This window comes from Littorina saxatilis, linkage group LG14 (assembly GCF_037325665.1).
Source record: "Littorina saxatilis isolate snail1 linkage group LG14, US_GU_Lsax_2.0, whole genome shotgun sequence".
Classification (NCBI taxonomy): Eukaryota; Metazoa; Mollusca; class Gastropoda; order Littorinimorpha; family Littorinidae; genus Littorina; species Littorina saxatilis.
Window position 1 is genome coordinate 10,350,592 of NC_090258.1, and position 23,178 is coordinate 10,373,769.

The 23,178-nt window shown below is 46.8% G+C and overlaps 1 protein-coding gene across 2 annotated transcripts in view; it reads right to left on the bottom strand.

The window, feature by feature from the left end:
* LOC138947080 (SWI/SNF complex subunit SMARCC2-like) overlaps positions 1-23,178 on the bottom strand; it is a 52,691-nt gene that overhangs the window by 20,775 nt on the left and 8,738 nt on the right. Inside the window, exons 6-15 of one of the 2 annotated variants that reach the window (XM_070318520.1) lie at positions 18,166-18,244; positions 17,623-17,706; positions 16,949-17,002; positions 16,092-16,195; positions 8,765-8,892; positions 8,256-8,341; positions 6,416-6,624; positions 5,733-5,846; positions 5,223-5,379; positions 4,483-4,605 (exon numbers count right to left, since the gene is read on the bottom strand). In XM_070318520.1, the coding sequence (XP_070174621.1) occupies positions 4,483-4,605; positions 5,223-5,379; positions 5,733-5,846; positions 6,416-6,624; positions 8,256-8,341; positions 8,765-8,892; positions 16,092-16,195; positions 16,949-17,002; positions 17,623-17,706; positions 18,166-18,244 (1,138 nt within the window). Of the gene's footprint in view, positions 1-4,458; positions 4,606-5,222; positions 5,380-5,732; positions 5,847-6,415; positions 6,625-8,255; positions 8,342-8,764; positions 8,893-16,091; positions 16,196-16,948; positions 17,003-17,622; positions 17,707-18,165; positions 18,245-23,178 lie in introns of both variants that reach the window. The other variant, XM_070318518.1, reaches the window with a different exon arrangement.

Consider the following 23,178-nt stretch of genomic DNA (forward strand, 5'->3'; position numbering starts at 1 on the left):
GAACAAATCCATCAAGCCTTTCAAAAGTTGCAACATTTTAATTGTAGCGTTTTGTCTGAAAATTACATTCAGAGAAAACAGCATTTTAAAGATTTGAACCAGTACATAAAAACACCAGTAGCACAGTGCACCCTGAATTCATATGTTTTTATCAGAATGACCACTTTACTATGTAGGGAAAAGGATTTGACAATCAAATTATCAGGATTTTTTTAATATACATCATATGAAAACAACCATCTTTGTTTGTACCGATATGAAAACATGAATCAGAACCAAACTGTCAGACTCATAAAAACCCAACCAATGCACTTAACTCTTATTCCATACACAAAACTGACGCTTTACAAATCATAAACAACATAAACAAAAATGAAACAAATCCATCAAGCCATTCAAAAGTTGCAACATTTTAATTACAGATGTTTGTCTAAAAATTACATTCAGAGAAAACAGCATTTGAAAGATTCCAACCAGTACCTCAAACTAGTAGCACAGTGCAGCCTGAATTGATATGTTTTTATAAGAATAACCACTTTACTATGATGGGGAAATGATTTGACGATCAAATTATCCAGACTTTTTTAAAAAATCATTTGAAAACTCATCTATGTTAGTGCAGATATGAATCAAAACGAAACTGTCGGACTCATAAAAACACCAGGAATCCACTGTATTCTTATTCCATGCACAGAAATGGTGCTTCACAAATCATAAACAACATATACAAAATTGGAACAAATCCATCTTGCCATTCAAAAGTTACAACATTTTAATTACCACATTTTGTCTCAAATTACATGTAGAGAAAACAGCAGGTGAAAGAGTCTCACTAGTACCCCGGTAAACTAGTACCACAGTAGAGCTTGAATTAATGGGGTGGTTTTTTTTAACCAGAATAACACTTTAACTATGAAGGGGAAATGATTTGATAATCAAATTATCAGATTTTTTTGATTTAAAAAAAATCATATGAAAACATTAAAAAAGTCAATTATCTGTGTTTGTGCTGATATGAAAATATTGATCAGAACCAAACTGTCAGACTCATAAAAACCCAACGGATGCACTGATTTCTTATTCCATTGCATAGAAATGATGCTTCACAAATCATCAACAACATTACATAATTATATATACACAAATGGAACAAAGCTATGAAGCCATTCAAAAGTTGCAACATTTTAATTACAATATTTCTGTGCTCAATCCTAACACTGCAGCAAATTTCTGTAAAGCTGAATGTCCCTTTCCATGTACCAACATGGTCATACACGGATTATTTAAAATGCAACTTTACCACCCGAAGCGTTGCAAACACCGGGAGAAGAGTAAACAACTGCAGACTTGAATGGACACTCATATGCACTCCAGATGCAGGGCCTGTGCAAATCCTTGGGCTGATGCATCACCTTCTTTCATAATCAGACTGCTATCAGACAAGCATTCAGTACAGGATATAGACCTTTCAGCAATAGATTGAGCTGATCAATGTTGACAAAAGCCCAACACATGTCAGTGGAGTGACGTTGCACAGTACCAGTATCCATATCTGCTTGTGATGGGTCAGAAGATGGCAAAGTATCTGTATCTTCTTATGGTTGGTCAGAAGATGGCAAAGCTGATGTTTCTGCTGTGGAAGAGGGTAGTTCCGGTTTAGCAAACTTTTCCATCAGGTCAATCTTTCTCCTCGCTGCCACCACAGGAGGACTGGCTCTCCCCTTGCTCCAACCTAATAAATACACAAACACTGATTTAATATTTGATACAACTGTCCATGGTTTTTGTTTGTAATAAGCTGCAAAATTTAAGACTCAATATAAACGTCAACAAGTGCTTGTACTTTATTTTGCAAATGACCATGTTACATGGGGTGTACCTCAACTTTTTGGCTAGGCCGGTAAATCAGAAATCCCAATCAGCCCCCAACCACTGAACCAGGCGGGTTTTCTTACAACCACCTCAGCGGCTCGTACCCACATATGTCGGTTGACGAACACACACACACACACACACAAAAGACATTCATTAATTGGCCCCTATCACAAAATTTACATGTCAAGTTTACTATGGGATTTGAGTAACCACACAATCACATACACACAGGAACTAATACTGAAACTAGCTGAATTATTTTCTTTCTTTCTTTCTTTCTTTTCATATTTTTCTTTTAAAATTAATTTATTTCATCACACTTGCTGTGTATTTGCTTGTTTCTTGTCTGTTGTCTGTTTTGTGTGTGTGTGTGTGTGTTCTGTGTGTGTGTATACATTTTCAGATTTCCTAAACCTAGCACTGTTTGCAGGTGATCTTTATGCTTTTGATTCATGAGTTGCATCCCCAGTCCTTTAGTTTAACTCTTTTTTTTTCTTTGGTGAAGTAAATTGGATCTATTTTTTTATTCCTTAGTTAATGGAAAAGATTTGACAACAATATTGCTGTCAATGATAGGTTGGTCAGCCATGCTGGTGTAAACCAATCCTTTAGAATTAGAGAACGCTCTCTAGTAGGGTACTTATTTTCCTATGGTCAATGACCAGAAACAGAAACTGACATCGCTCAGATGCTGCTTCTCAGTTTGACCCCAGACAAAGAATAATGATGACATGTTACACCATAGTAAGCTCTCAAGGACTGGCCAGCGAAGAACAATAAAATAGGGGTTGTGAAGACGATATCACAGAGATGATCGAGGGAGGGAGGGAGGGAGGGGGGGGAGGGGGTTGCGGCGGCGGCATGGTCAGTAAATTGGATCAAGAAACCCGCAAAATACTTCAGACACAAACTGTTTATCATTTACCTGCAAACCCTAACACATTCTTACAACAACAACAACATAACAATGTGCAATAAATCACGTTGTCAAACAAACAAGATCAAAAAGAGAAAGAAGCAAAACCCACCTCGTCGAGTCAAGAATCTTAGAATGTCGTCTGCTTCAATACGATAATGTTGGTTCATTTCGGGGTGTTGTTACTTCCTTCTACTGTTCGCTGCTGCTGGTTCATCTTTCTCTGATATTTCTTGCCACTATGCCGAACATTTCCAATGTTAGGATTGTTCTCCGCAGCTCAAAACTTTTAAAAATGCTGCTGAATCGGTGAAAACGTCATGGATTTGTTGACACCGGGGGACTGATAAGTTGTCTACTGCGCTTGCGCCAAATGCCTTTGACCTACATATATTTGCATATATTAATTCCGGGGTTTCGGTTGGAACGGATTCTCTCTCTTTGTGCCTATGTCAATGGAAATTCCCCAACGGTGATGACGTCATCTTGAAGAACGGAAATTTCCACACAGTTTGAACAGCGAAGGGTCATGTCATGTGCGCACATTTACCAGCACGGAGTATCCAAAGTTGACCATTTTTTCGATTTTTTTGATAAAACACAGACAAAAACAACAAAACATCGGTTTGAAAATGGTTTTATTTACATGAATACATGTCTAAAATGACAAAAGCAGATTATTGAATGCATTCCAGGATGTTCAAAGGTGTGAAAAATGCAACAACCCCAAAAAGGTGTATGAGACCAAAAATAACTCATTTTGCCTACCCGGTCTGCCCTTAAATTGTCCAAATCAATTTAAAAACACTTTCATCTTATTCCTTGTCGGTTCCTGATTCCAAAAACATATAGATATGATATGTTTGGATTAAAAACACGCTCAGAAAGTTAAAACAAAGAGAGGTACAGAAAAGCGTGCTATCCTTCTTAGCGCAACTACTACCCCGCTCTTCTTGTCAATTTCACTGCCTTTGCCATGAGCGGTGGCCTGACGATGCTACGAGTAAAATGGCATTGCGTTCATGAGTTTCATTCTGTGAGTTCGACAGCTACTTGACTAAATATTGTATTTTCGCCTTACGCGACTTGTTTTCTTTTTCTGTGTGTGTGTGTGTGTGTGTGTGTGTTTCTCTGTGTGTGTGTGTGTCAGAAGCCATTAAAGTTGACAGATCACTATTTAACAGAACTGGTCTGCCTTTACAGAATAAAGCACCGTAATTTCGTGACTATAAGGCGCAACTTCTTTAACTCCAGCCCCCGCGCCCTATTGACCGGTATCGCCTTGTGTTTGGCTAAAGAAGGGTACACATGTACCCACATTGCTAATCAAACAAAGCTAACATTCCCTCTCTAGTGATATGCATGTTTCTGCTTCTGTGACCATTACAAAGTAATTCCTCTGACATCAAAGGCGGCAGATTCATTGACCTGGGGTCAAAAAGTCACTTTCTCTAAACTAGGGCAGGCAGCTGGTCTCAGCTAAAATGTATGGGTCATTGACCTGAGGCCACAAAGCCAACCAGCTATTCCAATGCACAGAAGGAAATTCACCCATGAGGTTGCAACTTAACAAGGAAGCGCCTAAAAGTCCCGACAATATGGTAATGTAAGGAAAATGAAAAAAAGAGAACTGCATGGACATTTGCGTCTTCAGACCCTGGGCTTACAGCATTGAGGGGCCAGCGCCTGACCTTGAGCATCCTCTTGGCGTAGGAATCCATCTTGAGGCCGAACGATCCCACCGTGGGTTTGTCCTCACCCCCCTCCTTCTCCTTCTTCTCGCTCAGGTCCGCCACCTGCTGGGCCGCCGATGGCTGCAACCAAACACACTTTGTTTACCCAAGGTACTAACTCATTTTTTTCTGGATCAAAAATTGGTAAACAAATGGTCCGCCACCTGCTGGGCTGCTGATGGCTGCAACCAAACACACTTTGTTTACCCAAGGTACTAACTTATTTTTTTCTGGATCAAAAATTGGTAAACAAATGGTCCGCCACCTGCTGGGCTGCTGATGGCTGCAACGAAAAACGCTTTGTTTAGCTAAGGTACTAACTAACTTTACCTGGATCAAAAATAAGTAAAAAATCTCCCTGAAAGTTTGAAAAATGACATGTAAACCCAGAAAGTAATGAGAAGAAAACATGGTAATTGGTACCTCACGTTCTTGTCAGGTACTCTTATTTGAGCAGCGGACACATGACCACTGCACAGAAAGTTTGAATGAAAAGACACCGTAATGATTGCTTAGTTGAGGTACAATACAAAAGCTGTGGCAATAATTTTTTTGGACAGTTTAGATTACACAGCAGAAGCAAGTGATTAGATCTGAAGGTTGTTGTTGTAGTTGTCATTCAGTTCAGTCAGAGGGATCTTATGCCAAATTGTGTACATGAGAATGTGGGCGGTAAAAGAGTTTGCTGTGGTTCTTACCTGGTTGATGCGAGGAGGGTTGACGGGTACGATGCCAGAGGGTGTGTCGGCCAAGATGTGGAAGTGGGAGGTGGCGGGGGGGCCCATGGGGGTGGGGCGACTGTCGACATCCACCTGGTAGTTGATCAACCCCCACTGCTCCAGGAAGGCGTGCACCCTGAATGTGACACAAACGTGAGAGGTGAAAATGAAACAAGTCGCGTGAAGCGATGTAAAAACATTTAGTCAATCTGTAGTAGGCATCAAACTAAAAGATCAGCTCCAAAAACCAGTCATCGGCAAGCCCACATTCAGATAGTCTCGGCTAACCATACCCGAAGACCGAGACTGGTCACGCTTGTCTCCGCGAAGCATGCGAACATTATACTCTACCTACTTTCTTTAATCCTGAGCGTGTTTTTAAAGTAAACATAACATATCTATATATTTTTTAATTCAGGAGAAGATGAGGAATACAATGGAAAACTACAAGGCATACGTTATAATGAATGGTGCAACATGATGCCTCACCTCATGATGGCACAGACGTCCCCGGCCAGGTTGCGACGACAGGCAGTGCTGGTCAGGTACTCCGTGGGGTTGAGGCGATAGGTGTCCACCATGAAGTTACGGTAGGCCATGTAGCTGGAACAAGTCACACAAACAATTCAACACCATGTGCTTATTTGTGTGTGTGTGTGTGTGTGTGTGTGTGTGTGTGTGTGTGTGTGTGTGTGTGTGTGTGTGTGTGTGTGTGTGTGTGTGTGTGTGTGTGTGTGTGAGAGAGAGAGAGAGAGTGTGTGTGTGTGTGTGTGAGAGAGAGAGAGAAAGAGAGAGAGAGAAAGAGAGAGAGAAAGAGAGAGAGAGAGAGAGAGAGAGTGTGTATGTGAGAGAGAGAGAGTGCATATACACAGCATCTATTAAAAGAAGAGCTGACCTTGAGGGGGACAGGATACCCCCGTCCCTGCACTGACAGGCAGTGAAAAAAATTACATTTTTGCTGCGACTTTGCGTCCACCATTTCTAAGTTACACCCCAAATCTCAGCCCAATTGGCCAATAAATACCAGAGATCTGAGTGCAAACACAAGGAATCATATAAACCCCCATTTACGGAGGTTTAATAACAAACAACTGCTAGCCTAAGGCTGAGATAATTTCAAGGAAGGAGACAACAGTAAGTATTAGTACACACGCAGCAGAAGAAACACTGACATTTCTGGCATCTTGGACTTGTTCTTTCCGTTGAAGAACTCGGGCAGGGCGCGTCTCTCGATGGCGTGTATGGCGCTGTAGTCGAACCAGGCGGCATAGCTGGGGATGATGATGTGGTGCGTCTGCTCCGTCAGCGTGTCGTCCACGTCGTTGTCCTCCCGCTTCTTGTCCACCTCTTCTGTGCCGTTCTCTGCCGTGGCTCCCTCCATCTGTAGACAAAGGGTGAATCTTTACTTCAAACTCTAGCGTGACACATTTTGTATGTCAACCTACACTCAGACCTGGGAACCCCTGTATGTTATGCACTTTCAGTATTCTCAAGCAAACTTGGTGTATTTTCAGACAAATTAGCATACTCCACAAAGGACTGGGTGGCCGAGTGGTAACGCACTTGCGCTCGGAAGCGAGTTCGACCCTGGGTCAGGGCGTTAGCAATTTTCTCCCCTCTTTCCTAACCTAGGTGGTGGGTTCAAGTGCTAGTCTTTCGGATGAGACGAAAAATCGAGGTCCCTTCGTGTACACTACATTGGGGTGTGCACGTTAAAGATCCCACGATTGACAAAAGGATCTTTCCTGGCAAAATTGTATGGGCATAGATACAAATGTCCACCAAAATACCCGTGTGACTTGGAATAATAGGCCGTGAAAAGTAGGATATGCGCCGAAATGGCTGCGATCTGCTGGCCGATGTGAATGCGTGATGTATTGTGTAAAAAAAATCCATTTCACACGGCATAAATAAATCCCTGCGCCTTGAATATGTGCGCGATATAAATTGCATAAAATAAAAATAAAGAAATAAAAAAATAAATCCCTGCGCTTAGAACTGTACCCACGGAATACGCGCGATATAAGCCTCATATTGATTGATTGATTGACAGCATTTGAACATCCATGATTCAAACATGTTTCACACGCGTCTGTCGCACCGTTAATTAAGTTTTAACAATACGTCTAAAACAATTGCTTCTTTCAATGTTTACTGACAAAAACTGTAATCATGTGTCAAAATACTGGATGTGCTTCGGGATGCGCTAATGAAGAAAAGTAGACTGAATTTTTCTCGTGGTATTTTTTTTTCTCTGATCGTACTGCTCGTATTCTAAATTATGCGTACAAAGTATGCCGAAATCGTATGGGTTCCCAGGTCTAAACAAGGTATTAATATATTCTTATGCCAAATATATACAGCCAGCTATAGGCAACTCTTGACAAATTTCCCAGAGTTTTCAACATTACAAATGCGACCAATTCTCAAGATAGCAAGATCAGATTAGAGCAACTAAAGCCCATACAGAGCAGCGACAGTCAAACAAACAAACAGCTAATTTGTTCACCTTCCGATTGTGTGCTTAGCTCAAATGTATCAAATTGGAATTTGTCTTTATTTTGCGAGAATTGTCCACAATGTGAAGAAAAAACCATGATGTGGCCAAAACACAATAAAAGCAGTGAAGATTTGCAGCTCGCTATTTTTAGACACAGGCCAACAATAACAATAACAGTGGCCCTTCAGTTATTCTGGAAGCTTCTGAAATTTTAACATTCTGCACCGACTTTTGTCTTATTCTTTGTTCAAGTAATAAAATTAATGTGTGTACAGGTTGTGGCTCTTCAGTTATTCTGGAAGCTTCTTTAATTTTGACATTCTGCATCAACTTTTGTCTTATTCTCTGTTCAAGTAAATAAGTGTGTATACAGGTTGTGCCTCTTTAGTTATTCTGGAAGCTTCATTAACTTTAACATTCTGCATCAACTTTTGTCTTATTCTCTGTTCAAGTAAATAAGTGTGTATACAAGTTGCGTGCGCCCATTCCGGTTTTTTCTTCTTTTTTGTTACCTGCTCTGTCTCGTCGTCCAGGTCCATGACGGTCCCTCCCTTGATCGGCTGACTCTCCGTGTCCTTGTGGCTGCGAGATCCCGACGCTGTACGGCACAAAACATTGCATTATTAGCACTCTCAGTCAAACTTTACGGCACTTTTTTCAAGTACGGAGTCACCACAAAACAAAAATATTTCCAGTATTGTGCATCAGCATGACCATTAAACTAATTTCACAGAATGGCACGGTTGGTACTAGCGCCTATCCAAAAGAAGCTCTTCTCCAGGCCAGAACACAGGTCAACTCTATGTGCGGACTCCGAGGCTGTATCGGTCATTCTTCCAAAAGTGCAGGTGGCTGATCACACCTAAACACGCACACACCTGGTTAGCGCCTCTCTGTTGCTGCTAGCTTTCCACTGGCAGAGAGCGACCCGAATTTCTCAGCAATGGGACATTAAAGTAATGAAAATGAAATTGTCTACTGCGACACAAGCAGTGCAGATCCAAAACAAAATGTTGCATACCTTGCTTTGCTAGCTGCACCTCCTGGATGCCCGGCTCAGAGGGAGGATCGTCCAAGTCTTTGGTCAGGTCCTCCTCCTCCTCCTCCCATCGCCGCTTCTTGGCATTGCTAAGGGAAGGTGTGCGCGAGCTAAAAACGCATAAAACCAAAAGGTGAATTAGGGATCAGGTGAATTAGGGATCGCTATATTTATCAGCAATATATTTCGAAATATTGGAAATCTGAACAGACATTTCTGATATTATATGTGAACAGACATTCTAAGAACTGAATTTTCTGGTATTGTACTGGTAAAAACCTGAAAATATCGTAAATGAAACATGCAACCTGTCACAACTACCAGTTGACATTTTGTCCAACATTTGTTTCCCTTCCAATATATGTAATTTTGTTGTCATGACTTGATTTAACCAGTTGGTGTGAAGAGCTTTCTGTGTGAGGCAGAATTCATATTTGTTGAAAAATTCTGGTATGGAAAATTGCTAGTATCATCAATCTTTCTTTCTTTCTTTATTTGGTGTTTAACGTCGTTTTCAACCGTTCAAGGTTATATCGCGACGGGGAAAGGGGGGGGGGGAGATGGGATAGAGCCACTTGTTAATTGTTTCTCGTTCACAAAAGCACTAATCAAAAAATTGCTCCAGGGGCTTGCAACGTAGTACAATATATGACCTTACTGGGAGAATGCAAGTTTCCAGTACAAAGGACTTAACATTTCTTACATACTGCTTGACTAAAATCTTTACAAACATTGACTATATTCTATACAAGAAACACTTAACAAGGGTAAAAGGAGAAACAGAATCCGTTAGTCGCCTCTTACGACATGCTGGGGAGCATCAGGTAAATTCTTCCCCCTAACCCGCGGGGGGTAGTATCATCAATGCGTACTTCTCAAGACTTACTTCCCTACAGCGACATAAATGAGAGAGAATAAATAAATCGCATAAAATAAAAAAATAAAAAATAAATAAATTCCTGCGCTTAGAACTGAACCCACGGAATACGCGCGATATAAGCCTCATATTGATTGATTGATTGATTGAGAATGGAAAGAAAAGAGGGCACAGAACAAGAGAATGGATGGAGACACCAATAAACACAAACAGGATTCAGGAAAGCTAAGATGTATCCACAGAACTTAAACAACACTTAGTGCTTGATTGATGGATTTTAAAGTCCCTTTAAACGATTTGGTTATGCAAGACTGTCAAAAGAACCCCTGAATACATCAACCACTTTTGTGTATTTTCTACACAAAACGTTGAAGAAAAGAAAAGACTAACAAGTGAGGTACTTTATGTATGTATGTATGTATGTATGTATGTATGTATGTATGTATGTATGTATGTATGTATGTATGTATGTATGTATGTATGTATGTATGTATGTATGTATGTATTAAAAATTTTAGTAATAAATTTTCATTTGATTAATATACTTACCCAACTCACATATAGCAATTAACCCATAGTTCAGTGCTGATACCGCTGTACGCGTCCCCTTAGCAACAAGGAAGACGCCTCTAAAAAAGAGTGACCGAGACCCGTAAGGGTATCCAGGCCAGCCCGTAAGGGAGGCTGCCTTCCATATGCGCGCGCATATGCCGCCATCTTGTCATTCTACACGAAGCCCAACTCACTACTTTTTTAGACCCCCATACCCCCCACAGCGGGGAGGCGGGAGGGAATAAACGATGTGAGTTGGGTAAGTATATTAATCAAATGAAAATTTATTACTAAAATTTTTAATTAAATTACATATCTTACCCAACTCACATATAGCAGATTGCTACTATAGGAGGAGGGTACTTACCAACTTAAGACCGCAGGACCTGCCCTGCAGCCACGAGAGCCGGCAAAGCCGCACTGCCATCTTGCCGCCTCGCAGCAATGTCTCTCAAATAAAAATTGATGAACACGTCCTCAGATTTCCAATAAGCCGCCGCCAGGACCTCTGATAGGCGCCCTGAGCGAAGCACGGCCACAGAAGACGCCCAAGCCCTCGCTTCGTGCGTCCTGGCTGACGTAAGAGGAAGCACCGCCCTGACCTCGCCAGACTGGCGTTGCCACCATCCATACGCTTGCTTAATGGTCAGTGAAACCCATTTAGTCAAGGTGACCTTCGAGATATCCTTCGCTCGCACAGTGTTGAGGGATATAAACAATAATTTCTGAGTTTCCGAGCGAATCGGCGAAGACCTAGACAGGTAGCTGCTTAACGCCCTGACAGGACAATTTGACAGATCGGGGTCTCCAGGAGCGAGTATATCGCTCAAGGGTGGAATACGAATGCAAGGCGAAGCCTGACCGGGCTTTTGATTTTTAGCGAGAAAATTAGACGTAAATCTCAAAGAGTAGGAGCCATCCCTCTCCAGGGAAATATCTTTAGCGAGACCAGAAAGTGCGTGCACCTCGCTACCCCTCCTAGCCGTGGCAAGCAAGACCAAAAACAGAGTTTTTCTCGTCAAATTAGGTAAACTAGCCAACCGGAGAGGCTCAAAGTCCTCCGATGCAAGGAAACGGAGAACCACAAACAGATCCCAGGCAGGGAGCTGTGATCTTGAGAGAGCTGCGTCAAGGGCAGCTCCCTTAAGCACGCTTGAAATGACACCGTCAAGATTGATCTTGCGACCGAGCTGTCTAAGAGTGGAAGAAATCGCAGACCTTCTAACTCGCAGTGAAGAAGGAGAGACCCCCCTACTAGCCAACCAAGAGAGGTGGTTGGCTACCTCCATGGACCTTGGGGAAAGATGTTGAACCTTATTCTCAGAGCACCACTTGGCCCATGCAGCCCAATGAGAAGAGTAAACGGAGCTAGTTGAGTCTCTGTGTGCTTTCTGTACCAGTTTCAAAGTTGTGGCCGAGGCCCCGGCACGACGCAGAGCGATTCTGACAGAATCCAGCCGTGAAGCTGCAACGCTTGCGGATTCTCGTGCGGGACCCCTGACCTGGGCTGTAACAGGTCGCCCCTTCGAACGCCTAGAGGAATGGGTGGGCGCACTGCCAGCCGCAGAAGGTCCGGATACCAGTGCTGGCTGGGCCAAAGAGGAGCAACCAGCACCAGCGCTGGCTTTTCCAGATCCACTTTTCTTACTACCTTCCCTAGCAGGCAAAACGGAGGAAAAGCGTAAGCCTGCAGATTTGACCAATCCAGATCCAACGCGTTCACCGCCCACGCCAGAGGGTCCGGGAACGGTGAGACGAAAAGGGGAAGCCTGGTGGAGAATCTCGTTGCAAACAGATCTATGCAAGGCTTGTCTACTTGAACCCAAAGGCGGTCCAACGCCTGGTGGGAGAGGGTCCATTCTGAGTGCAGAACCTTGTCCCCCCGACTGAGGGCATCCGCCAAAACATTGAGCGTGCCCTTCAGGTACTTCGCTGAGAGAAGTATGTTGTGCGAGCTGCACCAAACCAACAGACGGCAAGCGCTCTCCGACAGCTTCTGCGAGCGTGTGCCCCCCTGCCGATTTATGTAAGCGGCCACAGTCGTATTGTCCGTGTGGACTTGAACATGACTGCCCCCCAGAAGAGGCAGGAAAGCCTGTAAACCCAGAGACACAGCCTCCAGCTCCAGCACATTTATGTGCTGAGGAGCTAGGGAGAGATCCCACAGACCTGAGGCTGTCTGATCGGCCAGATGAGCACCCCAGCCTGTCATGGATGCATCTGTAACAAGAATGTTCTCCGGCGCCGGAGGAACGATCGGAACACCCTGAGAGACCCAGGGGAGCAGCCAAACACTTGTAGTGTTGCTGAACCAACTCCCCAGTCCTATGCGAACATTCCAGCCCTGAGAGGCTTGGTCCCACTGCCTCCTCAAAGCCGCCTGAAACGGCCTCTTGTGGACCCTGCCTAGAGGCACAAGGGGAGCCATCGATTCCATCTGCCCCAGTAGGGAGGACAACTCCCGGGCCGTGGACACACTCTTTCCTTTCAACGAGCGAACCAAGTTCTGAAGCTTGTCCACCCTCTTTTGAAAGGGACGGACTAACCACTCCACCGTATCGAAATCCATGCCCAGGTAAGTGAAGCGTTGGGATGGTTCTAACTCTGACTTCCCTAGATTGACTGTAAAGCCCAGCTGAGCCGCCAGGTCGAGAACCCTCGCAGTCTGAGTTCTGCACATGTACTGGTCCTGATGCAGATTCAACCAATCGTCTAAATACGCCCGTAGGCGTACCCCCTCTTGTCTGACAAGGGAGCAAAGCTGGCGAACGACCAGCGTGAAGATCCAGGGGGCCAGGGAAAGCCCGAAGGGGAGTGCCCGAAATTGAAACACTTTCTCGCCCCACAGAAAGCGCAGCCATTTCCTGTCTTGAACATGCATGAGCACATGGAAATATGCGTCGGTGAGATCCACCGACGTGGCCCAATCTCCCGGACGCAGAGCTTCCCTTACAGAGAGAGGAGTCTCCATGACAAACTTGACTACCCGTAGGTATTTGTTCAGGGTGGACAGGTCCAAAACAGGCCTCCATGCCCCTGAGGCTTTGGGCACCACGAACAGCCTGCCGTAAAAGCCGAGGGACTCTCGATCTCGAACTTCCTCTATCGCACCCTTCAGGAGTAGGGAAGCCACCTCCGCATGAACGGCTGACTTGGCTTCCGGGTCCACGGGATATCTGAAAGGCGGAGGTATCCTGGACAGAGGTGCCTTCCCCTCTGCCCAGAGGAGACGGAATCCCGAACGCACTATTCCCAAAATCCACCGGCTGGACACCAGGCGTGTCCAGGCGGCCAAGGCCCTGGAGGGGCCACCCGCCGCCACCACGGCGGGGGTTACTGGGAATAGTGGCTCGGGAGACCCTCATTGGGGGTGAGGCTTGTGCCCCGACCCCCGAGAACCCCCAAAGGAGCCTCTCTTCTGGTAAGGCGCGCCTCGCCCCCTACCCCGAAAAGAGGTGGACTGATTTTGCATCTTGCCCCCCCCAGACGAAGAAGGCTGAGCCTTACTCTGGGAGGTAGGCTTGCTCTGAACCTTCTGAAAGCCGTGGTGAGCAATCCTTGCAATAGCCAGATCCCTAGCGTCCTGGGTTTCCTTCTGCAAAGCGTCCAAAGAGGAAGTACCCAGCAGCGACCCTTCCGTAAACGGGGATACCTTAAGTCTGTCAATGGTACCCCTGTCTCGGATCTTTGAACCCGCCAAAAAGGCAGTTCTGCGGGAATGTACAGCATGCCCGTAAAGCCTGGCTGCCAAGCTCAATTGTTCCTGAGAGACCTTGGCAAGCGTCGCCAACAGAGTTGTCACATCCTCCTGGGAGGCGTCGTAACGGAACTCAAACGGGTCTAACGATGAAGCGATAGACCTAGACAAAGAGCGTTGGAGAGAACTAGAGACGGAACCCAACTCGAGCAGAGATCTACCCGTCTCCTCCAAAGCCTGAAGAGCAGACTCCGTGTAAGGGACTGTTCTATCCCTGGCATACCCGTCCTCCCGCAGAGAAAGCAGTTCCGGAGTCACCGGTAGAACTGATCTCGGCAAAGCGAAAGAGTCAAGTAGAGCGACGGGACGAACCGACAGTTTAGAGCTCTTTGAGAGCGCAGAACAAGGAACGTGTTGACCCGCTTTAGCCAACCAGGGGCCCACCACCTCCGGCGCCTCCCCATGCTGTGACAACAGCGGAAAGGCATCGGACATAGCTCGACCTTTCGCAAAAACCTTCGACATCTCGACCGCCACAGAGGGGGACTCCCGGAATCGGAACGAACTTTTCGGTTCCTTAGCACTCCTGAAATCCCCTAAGGCAGAAGGAGGATGGACAAACTGAGATTTGTTCACCGCAACCTCCTCCTCGAGATATTTCGAAGCCACTCCAGCCGCCAGAGCCACCGCATCTGGCAGCTGCCGTGGCAAAAAGAATCCAGCACCTTCAGCCTGAGAGGCGGCACCGTCATCCAGGTAGCCTTCGTGCCCTTCCATGCACTCCGGAGACTGGTCCCCGTACTGACTAACAGAGTCAAGTCCAGAGCCAGCCATACTACCACCAACTTCCTGCCCCCTGGGCGGAAGCAGATGCCCTTCAACCTGACCACAGTCGGGGAGAATAGGAACATCTGTTCGCTTGTCAGGGCCCTTAGCACCCACTGACACCCCGACTAAGCGGTGGATATCAGCCGATGTTTCAGAACTTTCACCTGGGATGAGACCCGAGGCTACTCCCTCAAGACAACGCTCACGTGGAGTGCACATACCTTGTGAAGCAGAACGGACACCGGCCGGAGACCCCACGGGAGCCTGAGAGATCCCATCCTGAGACGCATGCACGTCCGCCCTCGTAACAGTAGCAGAGGGAGGCAAACGCACACTGGCCAGCGACGACGTACCCCCGACACCTGCCGGCAGCGCACGTATCTCCGCCTTAGTTGACGAAACTTCAGCCGCTAAGGCCGAAACCTGAGAGCTTAATGTCAAAAGCAAAGAAGCAAAATCCGCAGATGCAAGCCCAGAACCTACAGGCGAGACATCCCCTACAACATGCTTAACCCCGAGCAAGGGCTTCTCCGTAGGTTTAGCAGACGAACCGGAAACTCCGGGCACGCCAACAACAACATCACTACATTTTTTGGATTCTGAACCCGAAAGAGACACGGGCGTATCGCCGTGCGTTTTAGAACTTCTAGAACTTCTAGAACTTTTCTTAACAGGAGAGGGCGAAGCAGCTACATGTTTAGATGTTGACCTCTTCCCGTCCGCATTGTCGGCCATGATGAAAACAACTCACAAACAAATTTGGAAAAAATTTTGTAAGTCCGAAAACAAGCCAACAATGCCGCCAAAATTCAGGTAAAAAATGGAAAGATCTCACCTCAACAGCAAATGCGAAGTCCGGAGACAAGAAGACACCAAGGGGAACACAAACCAGGTCTGGAAGACCAAGCAAGTAGGCTGAAAACACAGCCGGAGCGTACCAAACACGACCAGCTCCACTGAGCGCTGAGAGTAGAATGACAAGATGGCGGCATATGCGCGCGCATATGGAAGGCAGCCTCCCTTACGGGCTGGCCTGGATACCCTTACGGGTCTCGGTCACTCTTTTTTAGAGGCGTCTTCCTTGTTGCTAAGGGGACGCGTACAGCGGTATCAGCACTGAACTATGGGTTAATTGCTATATGTGAGTTGGGTAAGATATGTAATTTAATGTATGTATGTATGTATGTATGTATGTATGTATGTATGTATGGGGCGATTTATACAGCGCTTGACGTTCTCTAAGCGCTTTACAAATTAATTTCTGCCGTGTGAGATGGAATTTTTTACTCAATATATCACGCATTCACATCGGCCAGTAAATCTCAAGCCAATTAAGGCGAATATTTACTTTTCACCTTTTTCTCTTGACTTTCTCGGGCTGTGGGGAGGGTGAGCGCTTACGCTTGGTGTTCTTCTTCTGTCTCTTGCCGTGTCGGTCTGAATCTGGATTCTCCTGAACCTGCGGGAAGAAATATAACCATGCCGTAAGTATTCAGCTTTTCTGCTTTGCAACTGACCTTCTATCAAGCAGGCCTGGGAATGAGTAAAAGTGGTTTGGGAGTACTGACGGGAAAATTGTGCGTTTTAAGCATTGTTAAGGGCACACGGAGGCTCTTTTCTTACACAATTAGAAAAGGACTTCGTCATATTTACGACGAAAGGTGTATCATTCCCAGGCCTGATCAAGTGAGTGAATATATATATATACAGCTTAGGCTACACTAGACTACATGTTTTATCTCTATTTCATTACTGTAACGTTATTTCCCTTCACTCAGACAACACATTTTACATCTTCTTCTGCGTTCATAGGCTGAAATTCCAACGTTCACTCATGTTTTTGCACGAGTGGGTTTTTACGGGTATGACCGTTTCTACCCAGCCATTCAGGCAGCCATACGCCGCTTTAGGGGGATTTTACATCTGATTCAGTTCTTTAGCATTATTTTCCTTCACACTGAAATAGATTTTACATAACGTTATTTCCCTTCACACAGGCAACATATTTTACATCTGTTTTAGCACTGCAACATCATATCCACCTACCCAGAAAACACATATTGGAACCATGAGTTCTGTTTCATTGGACTTCAATGGCAGTAGCACCACTGAGCAACACACATGGAAAAGTGCACACACACACCCATTGAACGTTTTATCACACAAACCATAGAATGATAAAGAAGTGATGGGCTGTAATAAAGAAACTTACATCCTCTGCGGTCAGCCTCAGCAGTCCAGACAGTTTGTAGCGCTTGCTTTCTGGCTGTGGAAAAAAGATAGAGAAATGATTATAGCTCCCATACCCATCTACATGTGGACTTTGTTTTTAGCAATCACGTTTTTATTTAACAATTTTGTTTGTTTGTTTGCTTAACGCCCAGCCGACCCTGAAGGGCCATATCAGGGCGGTGCTGCTTTGACATATAACGTTACGTATTTATACCTCTTCAGAGAGCATCTCGTACGTGATTTGGAGGGTCAAAGGGTATTATACCCTTAATTCTGAGTAATGGATTGGACATTCCACTACAGTGGAACACCTTTAAGACCTTCACAAATTTGACAAAAACAGGGTCTTAAAAAGGCGGGAATCTTCAAAATGGAGGTAAATTTACAGAGACTCTGAACAAAATATCTAAGAAAACAGGGTCTTAAAAAGGCGGGAATCTTCAAAATGGAGGTAAATTTACAGAGACTCTGAACAAAATATCTAAGAAAACAGGGTCTTAAAAAGGCGGGAATCTTCAAAATGGAGGTAAATTTACAGAGACTCTGAACAAAATATCTAAGAAAACAGGGTCTTAAAAAGGGGGGTGGGAGTCTTAAATTGGGGGGGGGGGGGGGTGGTTCCACTGTATTCATACGCTGTGTGGAGCAACTCACGTCAAACTCGTCATCCACCATGTAGTCCTCCTCGGACATCCACTCGTTGAACTCCTCCAGGTCCAGCAGCCACTTGGCCGTCACCTGAAACAATCACCACACCTTGAGCATCATCACAAACTCCACAATGTCGCACGTTTAACAATTTAGGGACACTATGCATTTCAACATAGCGTTGAAAAGAGTTAAAAAAAAGTTGACATCGGCTGTCACCATTCGATTGTCACCTTCGAATCATATTAGGTTTAAGGTGATTCTAAATGTCCCTTATCTGCATAACTTTCACAAACAGCTGACGGCTGTAACTCTGAAAGGATGAAGAAGAATATTAATAAATTTTGACCCGCTAAACTTCCAAGTCCTAGACTAGAATCAATTACCCGAAACATGCCATGAATTTTGCTTTGAACACAGGGTGCATAACAAAAAAAGCTGATCTCTGTTGGACTGGTACTAAAGAATGCTTGTCTTGAGCCACTTCTACCAGTAGATATGACTACAAATGTTCTGTACCAAACATGCAGCGTGTTGTTGACAACTTACATGGAGAGCCTCCTCGCGGTTGATGTTGGACGTTTCAGCATCATAGTCAATGTTTACGTCAGTTATCCATGTGTCGTAGCTGCCAACAGAAAACGAGAATTTTGCATATTTAACTACAGTGGAACCCCCCTTTTAAGACCTTCAAAAAATCATGTCTTAAAACGGGGGTACATTTTACAGAGGTTATGAACTGAACATCTGAGGGGGGGGGGGGGGGGGGGGGATAAAAGGGGGGATCCACTGTATAGGCTTCGTCAGAAAAAAATTGTCTCCATCTAAGTTTATTATGGTAGACAAAAACCATGCAATGCATCATTTCGTATGGTTGCTGTGTTGTTCTCAGGCCTCCGCCTTCTTTCACAGACTAGACGTATCTTTCTTTATTCTTTCTTTATTTGGTGTTTAACGTCGTTTTCAACCACGAAGGGTTATATCGCGACGGGGAAAGGGGGAAGATGGGATAGAGCCACTTGTCAATTGTTTCTTGTTCACAAAAGACTAGACGTATACTTTTTTTGATCTGACACAAGTTTTGCAGTCTTTTGATAGAAAACTGTACTGTAGACAGGGGATTTGGACCCATAGATACATGTTTTCAATCCAGGTCCAACTGACCTTTTTCCTATGAGTCCGGGAACGACAATCTGTGTGTGTATGCATATCAGTCTCTGTGTGTGATGTCAGACTCAGAGAGAATGAGAGAAAGAGACAGAATTAGAGAGAGAGAGAAAGAATACGAATACCAAAGTTTAATTGCTAGGCCATCGGCCCCTTGCAATGGGGAATGAGGGGAAGGGAAATCGAAAATTTTATTGTAAATTTTCATTTAATAAATATACCTACCCGAATCACATGTAGCAGTTGACTCAGTCTAAAGTGCTAGGTCTGAAAAGGCTACCCGTCTAAGGGGAGCAACCCCAACTAAAAAAGTGTAAACGTAGCTATGGTAATGACGACGCACCCAGGGAGTTACCTCCCCTCCTGCGTACTACGTCACTACTGCTACTGACCACGTGACCCCTATCATTCGACTCGAAGAATAAAATCTCCAAATCATAAGCGGGGTAGGTGGGAGGGACTACGATATGTGATTCGGGTAGGTATATTTATTAAATGAAAATTTACAATAAAATTTTCGATTAAATTACATATTCCTACTCCGAATCACATGTAGCAGATTGAAACAACAAGGCGGTGGGCAAGAAAAAGTTCAAACTCACTCTCAAATCCTTGTCAAGAGCTGACCCCCTGCCACCATGGCAGGCAAAGCTCTAGATCCATCCTGGCGAAGGGCCGAGATGTCACGCAGGTAAAAATTCATGAAGACATCCTCGGAACGCCAGTATGCGGTGTGTAGCACCTCCTCCAGTCTTCTTGATCGTAATACGGCCAAGGAGGAAGCCCAAGCTCGCGTCTCGTGAGCCCGAGCTGATTCCAGAGGAAGGACAGGCTGTGTCCCCCCTTCATTGCGGCGGCTCCACTCGTAAGCATGCTTAATGAGCGCCGACACCCACCGGGCCAGAGTCGTCTTAGTAATATCCTTATGTCTCTCCGTATTGAGAGAAATAAACAAAAGCTTTTGAGCTGCGGATCTAAGAGACTGAGCACGGGCAAGGTAGATGTGAAGGGCTCTAACAGGGCAATTTACTAAGTCTGGGTCATTCGGAGCCAGAATAGTGGACAACGGCCTGACATGAACCAAAGGAGAAGCTCGCTCGGGAGCCTGGTTTTTCGCAAGAAACTCAGGTCGAAACCGCAAGGTAACGGACCCATCTGATTCAAAGGAAATGTCGTCCGAATTACCGGAAAGAGCGTGAATCTCACTGCCCCTTCGTGCCGATGCTAGCAGCAAAAGGAAAAGGGACTTGCGTGTAAGATTCGCAAAACTGGCATCTCTGAGAGGTTCAAAATCCGCTGAACGCAGAAACTCCATGACCAATAAGAGATCCCACTTAGGAACGGGCGTACGAGACTTGACGTCAGAAAGGGAAGCGCCCTTGATGACTCCAGCGATCACGCCACTAACATCTATAGAGCGACCTATCTGGCGTAGGGTCGCCGAGATGGCCGATCTTCTTACTTTCAACGAGGCAGCGGAAGCTCCCTGAGAGGACATGAAAGCAAGATGGTTCGCCACGTGCATCGTGCGGGGCGCCGTAGCATCCAGCCGATGCTCGTGACACCAGGTAACCCAGGCCCTCCAATGTGACTCATAAACGGACGAGGTAGATGCTCTGTGCGAGCGTCCTACCAGGTCCATGGTCAGATCTGATGCCCCTTTGCGCCTCAGAGAAGACCGCACAACCTCCACGCGTGAAGATTCAGCATCTGAGGCTCTGCGTGGAGGCTGCCGGTGTGAGGCTGTACCAGTTCTCCTCGCGTGAGAGCGAGAGGAATGGGAGGGCCCTGGGCGAGTCTCAGCAGGTCCGGGAACCACGGCTGAGACGGCCAAAGAGGAGCGATCAGCAGGAGGGACGGGCCCTCCTGCTCCGCCTTCCTGAGAACTCGCGTGAGCAACTGGAATGGCGGGAACGCGTAAGCCTCCAGGCCTGACCAGGAAATGTCCATCGCGTTCGTCTCCCACGCCTCGGGATCCGGGAATGGTGAGACGAACACTGGTAGTCTCTTCGAGAACCTGGTGGCAAAAAGGTCCACCTGAGGTTTCTGCACAAGAGACCAGAGACGATCCAGCGCTCCGTGAGTGATGGTCCACTCTGTTTGAAGCACTCTGTTGGAGCGGCTGAGCGCGTCCGCCAGAGTGTTCAAGCTTCCGGGCAGGTACCTGGCCGAAAGCCTGATTTGATGCTCTGAACACCAAATCAGGATCTCGCAGGCCCTGGCCGAAAGCGACGGAGACCGCGACCCTCCCTGCTTGTTGATGTAAGCTGCCACTGTCGTGTTGTCTGTAAACAGACGAACATGCTTGGCCTGAAGGGAGGGCCGGAACTTGTCCAGAGCTAGAGCCACGGCTTCTAGCTCCAGCAAGTTGATGTGCTGCATCCTCTGATCTGCCGACCACAGACCTGACGCAGTCAGCTGGTCTGTGTGAGCCCCCCACCCCACCAAGGACGCGTCCGTGAACAGGTCCAAGTCTGGGGCAGGAAGGGCTATCGGCACGCCCCTGCACACCCACTCCGTGTCCAGCCACGGAAGGGTAGCGGATTGGAACCATCCCCGGAGAGGGATGAGGGCATTCCAATCCACCGTGGGAGAGTCCACGAACGGCCTCAGCGCCAGCTGAAAGGGACGTTTGTGGACCCTCCCCAAGGGGACCAGGAGAGCCATGGACTCCATCTGCCCTAAGATGGAGGCCAAAGTCCGCAGGGAGGCCCTCGGGAGAGGCAAAGTGGAGCGTATGCACGCCTGGAGCTTGTCCACCCTCTTCTGAGAGGGCTGAACAGTCCAAGCCACCGTGTCGAAAGACATTCCCAAGTAGGTGAACGTCTGACACGGCGTCAGCTCCGACTTTGATCGGTTGATCGAGAAGCCAAACAAGTTGGCCTCCCGAAGAACCGATTGGGTATCCTGCTCGCACCCCGCCTGACTCTGACTCAGGATGAGCCAATCGTCCAGGTAGGCACGTAGCCGGACACCCCGCGACCTCACCAGCGCGCAGACCTGTCTCACGACCATGGTGAAGACCCAAGGGGCGAGAGACAGGCCGAAAGGAAGGGCGCGAAACTGGTAAACCTGACTTGCCCACCGGAAACGAAGCCATTTCCGGTCGGCTGGATGCATAAGAATATGGAAGTATGCATCCGTCAGGTCGATGGAAGTCGCCCAATCTCCCGGGCGGAGAGAGTCCCTGACCGACGCTGGCGTCTCCATCTTGAACCTTATCTCCCTCAAAAAGGTATTGAGGAACGACAGGTCCAAGACAGGACGCCATGCCCCTGAGGCTTTGGGGACGGCGAAAAGCCGTCCGTAAAACCCAGGGGAGCTGTGGTCGAGGACTTTCTCCACCGCGCCCTTCTGCACCAGGGAGTCTATTTCCGACCGAAGGACGGAAATGGCTTCCTGCGAGGAGGGAGGCCTGAACGCCGGCGGACGCCTGACCAGAGGTGCCTTGCCATCTTTCCAGAGAAGACGGAAGCCCGACCTCACGACCCCCACGATCCATTGACTCTGTACAGACACGAGCCAGTGGGAAAGTGCCCGGGAAGGGCCCCCCGCCATCACCAGAGTGGAGGGCGGGGTGGGGGGGAGATCGGGAGCACTTCATTGGGGGTGAGGCTTGCTTCCAGAGCCGCCTCTCCCCCTGCCGGAAGACGGTCGTCTTCTCGAGCCCCGAGAAGAGGAACGTCCACGACCCTTGTCTGCCGGTTTGGGAGGGCCAGCAACCTTAGCCTGCTTCGGCTGAGAAGGCTGAGACTGCTTGGACTGCTTAAGGCTGTGCAGGGAAAAGTCAGAGAACTGCTGGTCCCTGTTAGCCTGAATTTCCTGTCTTCGGGCATCAAAAACGAGATGCCCAAAGAGGGAACCCTCCAAGACCGGTGAGGCACGCAAGGTGTCCTTGGTCGCCTGATCCGAAAACTGAGAGTGTGACAGGAAGAGATCCCGACGACACATCACAGAGTGCGCATAGTGCACAGCGGAAAGTCTCATCTGTTCTTCGTTGACCCTCGCAAGAGCGGCCAACAAAGTGGAGACGTCATCCGCATCCTGATCCTCGCTGAGAGAGAACGGATTCAGTGAATCAGTGAGGGCACGAGAGAGAGCCCGAATGAGAGTCTCAGCAATGGAGGCAAGCTCCAGCTGCTGACGCCCTGCCTCTTCAGAAGCAATCAGAGTGTTCTCAGAAAAGAGCACACCGTCATCCTTCTTGATAGGCTTGGCCAACAAGGCCAGCATCTCCGGAGGAACTGTCAAAGATGAACGCGGGAGAGCGAAAGCATCCAACAAGTTCCTAGGAGACTTCTGCAAAACCAACCGCCTGTGAGACGACAGAGCGAATGCAGAAGCCTGAGAAGGCGAAGCCATCCACTGCTGTGCCAGCTCCGGAACGGAGCCGTG